Genomic DNA, 10224 nt, shown 5'->3' on the forward strand with positions numbered 1-10224 from the left:
TGCGTGCGTGCGTACTTGTGAGCGTCTACGTCTGTACCGTGTTTCCTCAAAAAAAAAGAGCTGGCCTTAGACCAGTGCTTTGGTATGTGACGGATTTTTTAACCCTCACGCCTGAAATTCGCTTCCAATGGGCTCAGGACTAAAGGGGATGATTTCAAAAACAAAACAAAAATCTCGGTGATTAGTTCTCAGGATCACGTTTCAACAACAATCGGTGTAATTAGTGGATTGAAACACCCTTTTTCAATTAAAGGGGCATGTTTTAATTCCCACCCGTGATCTAGATAAGATGGCCGGGTGTCCGGAAGCAAAGCTCTTCTCATATTTCATCGCGCATGATGCAATGATCTCTAGGTGGTAATTGAATGAAGAGGTATAAAATAACTTTTGCTCCTTATTCAAATAAATAATCACTCTATTATAAAAAAACACTCTTTTATTAACTAGCTAAAGATGTACTAATATGCTTGTTCGCACGAATTAAGGATGCATGACCATACCTGCCTGATCATGCTAGTTTTGCTTTCTTTCATCTCTGCTGGCAAAATCAGTTAGGAGTTAAGGAATCTGCTCATGGCCAGATCGAAGGCAAGAAATGGGTGACCATGTTAGATAGTGTACAAAAGCCATTTCCCAGTATAAATATGGTATGCATGATACGTAGACAAATCACATGGTCTTGTTAAGTTAAGAAAAAAAAATTATTGTGATGGAGGATTGGAGCTTTCAGTTTTACGTTAGAACCATATGAGAAATTGGAGCAAGACAAACTAACTTTATTTCCACGTTGCTACTTTGTTACCGGTCTCGATCACGGTATGGATGCAGTATCTGATATTCCTCGTGTTGCTGTGAAGCTTCTCCTTCAATGCTTCAACGCCGACACGCTCTGGGCAGAGGCTATATGCAACCCGTTTTTCACGTACCAGCAAGCTGCTGAACACCTTGTCTGTCCGGTTCTGAGACTCCTTTTGCACGAACATTTTTCTTGAGCACTTTTACAGTATCCCTAAATTCCTATGAACTCGGCTGCTCACCTGGACTCTTTTGTCATGCTCTGGACTCAAATTTCTCGGATCGATCTGACGGCTGATTTTGACAAGATTGAGTGGCTGGTTAACTCGACAGGAATTTACCCTGCTAATTCTGCATATAATGTGCAATTCATTGGAAGAACCCCTGCGCCACACCTTAATGCAATATGGCATATCAAGGCTCAAGGAAAAGTGAGATTCTTCTTATGGCTGCTGCTCTTAAACAGCCTTTGAATTGCAGATCGCCTGGACGTGAGGGGATGGCCCCATGATGATGTCTGTTGCCTATGTGATCAAGTGATGGAATCTGCCTCTCACATCTTGCTGAATTGTTTCTTTGCGAAACAAATTTGGTTTGAGATTAGGAATATTTGCTAGAGTGCTGCCTCTATTCCCGGATCTTCTTCTAACCTGAAATCGTGGTGAACTAGGCTGCTGAAGATTGGTCTAAAAGGAGAATGCTCATGTCTTCACTATAGCTGCCTATACGGTTTGGAATTTATGGACAGAGAGGAACAGAAGAATTTTTCAGAAGGAAAGCTTGAGTGTTAAAGGTGTCTTTGTACTAATTCGCGAGGAAATTCGCCTCTTTCATGATGCTTTCCAAGTTTCCTGAATTTATGTCTGGTCTATATTCAGTTTGTTTGTTTTTGTTCCTCACCCTTTCAGATCATTTCGTTTCTGATCTGTCTTTGTAAAGATCTCCCCTCTTCTTATTGACCCGCAGTAATAAAGTGTTGTTTGTCCGTAAAAAAAAATCCTATAGACCTGTTGCATGGATTGGTTGAGCCGCCGGCCGCCGCTCACCCACCCATGTTGATCTGTTCATTCCGTTTCGGTAGAAATCACCATGCGCAACCGTCACGGTTTTGGTCAGTAGAAACCTAATACTAGGTTAAAATTCCTTCCAATAAAACAAAAAAATTATAAATTTCTAAAATGATAGATAACTATCACGAATAAAGCCACTGTGAACCCCATAAAAGGAGTAGTCCCCAACCTTTTTCATGGTGTTTTGTGTTTTTCTTGTAGAGAAAAATATATTTTGGTCGCTAATTGGCAGCAAAGTATAGAAATAGTCCCTCATATCAACTCTAAATCGCATACATAGAGTACGTGTAATGTATGCGAGATTACAGAGTGCACACGCGTTTTTGCTACTCGCATGCAAGTTCTGCTTCTTCATGCGAAAACTGGTCCGTAAAACAAAAACCTCATGAATGAAACCACATAACAAGCACGTGTAATGTATGCGTGAATGGAGGCAACAATGGGCTGATCGAGATGGCACCCAAATGTGAAAATATCACAGGTTATAAATGGGGCATCACATTTTGTCGTAGTGATAGTTCCGCAATGCTTCTATTTTTTCTTTGACAAATACGTCGGGTTTCAAAATATTTAGGTCCCTGTCCTTGAGGTACTGGAGTAAAACAAAGCGTTGGCACATGTCAACAGAAAGCTGCCCAAACATAGATACATTCTATGGTGCTCATCTTTCTCATAGTGAGCTGTTAGCGTTGGTACATGCCATTGATGATCGTTGCAATGGCTCGGTGTGTGAATGACATCAGGCGGCTGGTAGCTGTCCATGGTTGCACCGTCAGTGTACAAGCTCTTGAAGAGCTCAATTGAGACATAAGGGCATCGGTTTTGTTGTGTAGTATGACAATAACATCATCTTCCTTCCACTTCTTTATGCCTGCACTGCCACTGCCTCATAATAATTTCCGACCCCAATAATATAAACTACACTATGAGGATGTTCTTCGTTTTGTGAAAATATTCACGGGAGGGCATCTATCTGAGATTTAATATTATTCCCACACGTACGTTAACGACTGGCTTATTTTCGTTTGTTTGAATCATATGATTGAATTTCAACTAGTACTTGACCAATATAACCGGGAACATATTTTTTGAATCTGACCAACTTTTTTTACACCGGGATTTCTCCCCTTTTCATTACTTAATTTTTTGTATTTGATTAAAACTCGTGAGCCACTGATAATTCTCTTTGAACCAAAATGTATTATTTTTATCAGTGAAATTTCTGAAACTTCTGTAGAATCTCGTGAAAACAAGAAACATATTCTTACTGTTCAAAAAAAAACATTGTGAGGTTCTCTTCGAGACAGGAGGAATTTGGGTGTGATTACTTCAAATGACCCCAGCAGCCCCAATTCGCGCGTTCATCTTTGGATCAGGCTTAGCTAGGGATGTTCAGCCCCAGACAAAACCTTAGAGCATGTACAATGCAAGGTGCTTAGACAGGTGCTTACGAAAATAAACCAAACACTTTTTTAAGCACCAGTGCTTATTTGTATAGAGAAGGTGCCAAGTTAGGCATCTGCTTAGTCTAAATAAGCATCAATGATTAACAAAAACCGATTAATTTTTCTAAACACCCACCTAGACATCTTGCATTGTACATGCTCTTATGGAGATGGTTCCCTGACGGTGGTCGAGCACGTACGCCGCTAGAACTGCATGCGAGATGCAATTAGCCGGCTTTTTCCAGTTCTTTAAACATTTGGAGAGTAAATATCAAGAAACCATATTTTTTATGGCAGCACAACTTTTAAATCAGTTCTTCTCGAGTGACCCAAATCTCGCAGTTGAGCATGTTTGACGGGATTTCCGACAAACAGGCCCATCAGTCAGCGTCGCTTGGAATGGACCTGGTCCGAAGCACCCCAGGGCCGGCGGGCGGCCGTCCAGGGGGCCTATCCGTTGGCTTCCTTTTGTGTTGTTGCTGAGAAAAAAGAAAAGGCCTATCCGGCGGCCCAGTTCAAACCTAGGAGGCAGCAGCGGAGCGGCCCAGTGGTTTTCGGGCCCCCAAAATCGCATGGCCAGCCCGGCCCGCCTTGTAGCACCCCTTTCTTCTTCCCGTCACGGGACCAGAGCGCCGCACGGCGGACACGCCTCGCCCCAGCGCCCGGAGAGCGGCCACGGCCCTGGCCACCCGGCGCGAGGCCCCTCCGCTGTTGGTCAATGCATCCAGAACCGCCTCCGGCTGCACGCGCCGGCGCCGCAAGCCGCGCGCTCGGACGACTTGGAGGCGTACAGAGGAGACAGCCGGTCAATTCCATGGCCTGCAGAGGATCCTGACGGTCGCGCTGGTCAATTCCACGGCCGGTGGACGCAAAGTCGCCGTAGCCGGCCCCGCCATCGGCCGTGTCGTCGTGCGAGCCGCGCGCTTGGAGGAGCTGGCGCCTGCCGCGTCACTTGGAGTTGGCCGGGGAGCTCGCGCATGGAGGAGGAGCGGGTCGGGCGAGTCCCGCACAGCCGCCGCCGCCGCCGCGCGCTCGGACTTGGAGTCGTTAGGCAAGCTGACATGTGGGCTAGGGGGTAAGATGCAGGTTAATGGGCCAGGTCTATTCCGACATGGCGGTGGGCTCCACCTGTCAGAAAATCCCGTCAAACATCCTTGACTGCGAGATTTGGTCTACTTGAAGAGACATGCCTCTGAAGTTGTGATTTTTTTCACGTGATTAGCGACAAATGTGGTTCCTTATTATACATCCCTCTGAAGTAGTGGTCCCTTATTTGGAAGAAAAAAAAATCAAATGCGGATGTACAAAGTTCAAAATATATATTTTGAAAAAGAAATCTTTTGGGAAGATATTTTACCGACGTATACTTAACTGGTATATGGAATTGTCATGAGAAGATACATTGATGGACTTGTAGTGTGTGTAAAAATAACAAGAATAGGGAGCCAAAAAAATTCTTAAATTGCCTTTTTTTGTACCCTTTTCACAGATCGGAAAGAAGTGAGAATTGTTTTTCAGAAGAACTCTTTGGAGCACATAGTACATGCTCCATCATTAACATGTGAGATTGTTCTCATATTAAAATATTCTCGCACATACAGCGTTCAGCTCACTAATTAAATGTACATGACAGAAGTTGCCGGTGCCCGGTAGTTTCCTTAACAATTAGGAGAAAAATAGTTCTTGCAGTTCTAAGAAACTTACTCTACGTTTTGACTGTTCAAAAGAATACACACACAAAATGTTACCTTTTCGGGATTCGAGGATTAGGAGACATATATAATTTTGAGTCTATGTATGTCTTTCTTTGTGTTTGTCTTTTGCATGGTGCACTGCATTCATGACTGATTCTGAGTGGACAATTCGTGTTGCAGGCCAGGCCGGATGAGACTCGCGCGTGCTGGTCTCAGTTCAGCTCGATCGACCAATCCATCAGGAGAGATTCTCCGCCAAATATTACTACTCCACACAGAGATCTTCAAAGTGAGCGTGAGGCCATGGTTTCTTTACGGCGAGTTCAGGAGGAGAATTCCATACACGTACGTACAGCTATAGCACAACCACTGAGCAAGACAGCAAGTTCAGACTATTACCAAATGTGCATTTGACCATGCATCATCCACGCACCTTTAATTACTGCAGGGCTTTGCAAGATATATCTCCTGCAACTATTGGTAGACTAGATGATAGGTAGCTAGCTAGCTAGACTACCTACATGCATGCATATGTTGAAACGTACACAGTGTGACACTGTCCCCTAACTATTGTTCATAAAGATCTTGTTTTGTGTACACGTTGAAAGATGCATGCATGCATATAGGAAGGTAGATGGTTGTGAATCCAAAGGCGAGGGTGCACGTTTGCTTTGGCTTTGGCCCCCGGGTGTCATGTCGACCTACAGTAAGGAAAGAAAGCTAGCCCCTGCACCCTGCACACATTCCAAGTATACGTCAATCAGTATTGCCTACAATAGGTGGTCTTTGCCCTGCTAGAATCTTGGTTGTGTACTGTCGATGGACATCTCTTCTCTCTGGCTGATCTCTCTATCTCTCTCTATAGATCTCTCTCCATCCTAAACATGCCCAAACACATACACCACGTAAATTGACAGAGATATATCATTTATTGTAAATTAAGATCCACTCCTCCCTTCCTAAATGTAAGAAGTCATATAGCTTTGTTCTAAATTAAACTTCTTAAACTTTGACCAAATTTATAGAAAAAATCCACCAACACCCACAACTCTAAATTAGTTTATTAAATCCATCATAATTTATTTTCATAGTACACTTATGATATTGTAGTCAGCTTGCTTTGAGCCAATGAATATTTTGAATGGATAGGGGCCGGCCACCCTTCCCGAATTTGCTAAAAGGAATGTATATGAATCGGATTTTGTATCCTGTTGTTGTTTCTAATGTGGAGTCTTAGCTTTTCCGGAAGTTGAACTTTTTAAAATTTGACCAAATTTATTAAAGAATCTACGTACCAACACTTCATCATAATATATATTCTCATAGTACACTTATTTGATATTTGAAGGTGTTAGCTAATATACTAAGTGCATGCATCCATGGGCAACATTGGACCACCATGCATGTAAGTGCAGCTAGCAGTGATGTGATGTTATGCTCTCTAGGCTCTAGCTAGGTGTGCTTCTCCTGAACTCTGCATGCAGTGCAGCCCTAGCTGCTATATAGTGCCCATGCCAGGCTCTAGCTAGCAAAGCATGCATGCACAGTGATATATACCCCGCCTCACGTGCATGCACCGTACGCCAAGGCAGGGAGAGCCACGATCGAAGACCGGCCGGCCGGTCAGTGTTTGACGTGGGTTTTTGAAGCGATTTGTTTCGTGAGTATAGCATGGGAGAATGAGGCCGGGCAAGCCTCATGGTTTGCCCATTTCCATGTTGGTCCGCACTTGTCCAACTCGAGTGGCTGTTACACGAATACATGCATGCTGGCTTAGTTGATCACACGTGCACAAGTATATACTCCCTCCGTCTCATATTAAGTGACTTTCAGTTACATGTATTTAGACGTTTTTAGACATGAATACTTTCAATTACATGTATTTAGACGTTTTTAGACATGAATACATTCATATTTAGGCAAATTTGCACTTAATATGAGACGGAGACCGTATAATATATGCATGCACGGATAGAAGAAATTAAAGTGGCCATGGATGGATGGATTGAGAGATCTCGAGGGAGAGACTGGTGCATAATCAATCAATCAATTCTTGGCATGGCTACGCAGTCCAATACTCCAATGTTGAGCTAGTCCTGGATAGATGCGAGCTTGGGGATTGCACGTGGTCAAGAGAGAGAGATCAGCATTGGTGTGTTGCGTCCTGCAGCTTGTAAAGGTGTGTTGGATGATCCTGGACTGGAGTGGCCCTGCAGTTTGTTATCCAAGGAAAGATTTTCGCTGCACACGTTTGACAAAGGGGAGATGGCATTACCGAGGTATCCATATCTATATCTAGGTCAGTTGAATGGCCCGGTCACGCACTCAGTTGGACCCACATTGCAAGCACCAAACAGTGAAAGGCAACTAGTAGTACTCCATACGTGCGTGACCTACAGTACCCACCGCTGTTCCCGGCCAGGACTCTGTCTTCTGCGATAACTGATCTAGCCAAGTCCAGAGCCATGATAGCACTGCTCAGGGGAGAGAGAGGGAGTAGTGGACTCATCCATGAAAGTGACCAACACAAAAACAATCAGGGGGTCGATATGATCTAGTACAAATACCAAGTGCTGCTTCACTCCACTTGTCACTTTATTCATCTAGTCCAGCTGCTTCAATTCTACCTTAGCTAAGCTAGCCAGCAACTTCAGTGAAGCTCAAGCTGATCAAGGACGGCCATGGAGAGCAGGAGCACGAGGGAGCAGCAGCCATGGAGCTACAGCTGCAGCTTCCCCACGAGCTTCGCGTGGCCGCCGCGGTCGTACCAATGCAGCTTCTGCAGGCGGGAGTTCCGGTCGGCGCAGGCCCTCGGCGGCCACATGAATGTCCACCGGAGGGACAGGGCCAGGCTCAGGCACGGTTCCCCTCCTCCTCCTCCTAACCCTGCAGCTTCTGCAAACCCCAACCCTAGATGGGCTGCAGCAGCAGCAGCGATCCCCAATCTCAACTATCCTCCTCCGCCACCAATGGCGCCGCCGCCATCGCTGTACCGTCCGCACAGCAGAAGCAGCAAGAGCCATGAGCGCTCGTTGTCGGTGGCGGCGAAGGCGAGGGAGCTGGAGGTTGAGGTGAACCTTGAGCTTGGGGTGGGGGTTGGGGTGCAGTGCTGCGCGGAGGAGGAGGATTGCCTGGACCTTGAGCTTAGGCTCGGGTACTCCTGAGTCCTGATTGGCCTATTATTTTCTAGCTAGCTCAGTTTGGTCGTGTTAGTTTGTTGCTAATTCTATCTTCTATTGAGATCTGTCTATTGAGTCAGCCCCCTGTCTGTCTGTCTATTGAGTAGTTAATTATTTCAAACTAGAAGAATGCCTGAACTATAGTTATTAGTTATCATATGGGATGCTTAGTTTAGTTATTAGTTACCAAGATCTGTAGCAATGCGCTGTATATGGTATGCTTGATTTGTTTTTGTTTTTTTTGAGGAAAGGTATGCTTGATTTGGTCACGATGGGAAAAATTGATGATGTTGTTGTTCTGTTTGGATTATCGATCTTCTTGTAAGGCTAGGATGTTTATAATCCGCAAGTGGTACTTCCTGTAAAATTGCATTTATCACGGAAGAGTACAGATCGATGGATATCATCTGCATAATTGAGGGGTGTGAACTGTGAATAGATTTATTGTTGAACTTGAACACAAGTGCAGGGTGTAGTATCGGGAGCATGCATGGAAGCTTAAAATCCGGGAACCCTTGGAAGCAAATTAATTAAAGTAAAACGTGCAGGAGGATTGTCCCAAATCCCAATGACTGCGTCCACCTTGATCCATTTGAACCTTATACATGGATGTATTTTCTTAATTTAAAATGGTCATAATTTGAGTTTGAAAAAACAATTTTGCATAGTTCTTTTTTTCAAACTGGTCATCATTTTAAGGAGGAGCATCTGAGCGCTGCGCTGCCTTGCCTGGGCTGGCTCGGCCGCTCGGGTGGGCTTGCTTTGGGTAGGTCAGATAAATGGGCCTGGGGAAAAGGGAGCCCATGGGGCAAAAAGAAAAGAGAGGGAGAGATTGGGTGGCTGTGGTTTTGTACTAGGCTGGGAAGGAAAGAGAAAAGAAGAGAATGGGCTTCCCGTGAGAAGGAAAGAGAAAAGGGTACGGCTGACTTTGTACTAGGCTGCAGGCCGAGTAGAATAGAGAGATGGAAAAATAGGTGGCTGGGCTGTCTTTAGAAAAAATAATCTACTTTTGTGTTTTTTAAGAAGCATATCAATCATGAGAAACTAGGTTTTCAGGAGCGCACTGCCGTAGCCATCGTCGTCGAAGGTTTACGGTTCCCCTCGCCTGCGGTCGCCGTCTTGGCGCTGCAAGGTGAGGGGAATCTCGGTTTCTCTTAAGAGTATTCATAAGTGTTTGTTTATACCAATTGTTTGGTTTGCAATGACGGAGGTTGCGATGCCATCGCGAATTCAGGTACTCTGGTTCTTCCTCTGTTGTGGTGTTGCCTCAAAGGGTGTTGCCGCGGAACCAGAGAGTTTTAGTCACCGTAGATTTAGTGTACTCAATCTTGCGGATCTTGGATTAAGTACTGTAGGGTCAGTGTACCCGATCTTGCGAATTTTGGATTTGTGTACTCACAGATCCGTCTACACATATATGTTGAATTTGTTAGTGTATCATAGTGATTTTGTTGATTTTATCTTTTTGTATCTTTGGAATCCTCCCATGACGTTCCGGTGAAGATCTTGCGGTTTGATGACTCGTACCTTTAGGGATCAACCCCTGGACCAAGTATGTTCAACGCTCACGGTTTCTCATCTTTTTGGATGGGCGACTCAAGGGGTTTTTCGAAACATTTGAAGATAGTCAAATCCTTGCAAGCCTATGAGTGGCAATGTTGTTGTTCCAGTCTAATCTAATTGCAGTCTTTATGTTGAAGCCTTGACTGCATTTAATGGTGTCTAATCTAATTAAAAACAATTTTAATCACGTTCTTTTGATTTAAACAATACTTTTAAACTATTTGTAGCGGAAACTACGAACAAAAATCATAAATTTGAACTTTTCAGAAGCAATTACTTTATACTTTTCTATTTTCTAATACAAACATCTCGTTGGTTCAGTTTGAATAGAAAAAAACTAGACAAAATTCGCAAAAACTGAACAAAAATCGTTGAAATTGCTCCTGTAAAAAATAAAAGGGGTTTTTGAGCCCCTGTGTGTGTCGGCCCAGCGGCCGGCCTTCGCATCTGCATGCTGTGGCCCACGGCCTTCTTTTGT

General features: G+C 44.3%; 1 protein-coding gene across 1 annotated transcript; it reads left to right on the forward strand.

Moving 5' to 3' along the window:
* Positions 1 to 7685: 7685 nt before the first annotated feature.
* On the forward strand, positions 7686 to 8168 carry LOC100825007 (transcriptional regulator SUPERMAN). Its single transcript, XM_010238191.1, has one exon. It carries the CDS (start codon positions 7686 to 7688, stop codon positions 8166 to 8168), a length of 483 nt encoding a protein of 160 aa, XP_010236493.1.
* Positions 8169 to 10224: the final 2056 nt, after the last annotated feature.

Source organism: Brachypodium distachyon, chromosome 3, assembly GCF_000005505.3.
Source record: "Brachypodium distachyon strain Bd21 chromosome 3, Brachypodium_distachyon_v3.0, whole genome shotgun sequence".
NCBI lineage: Eukaryota > Viridiplantae > Streptophyta > Magnoliopsida > Poales > Poaceae > Brachypodium > Brachypodium distachyon.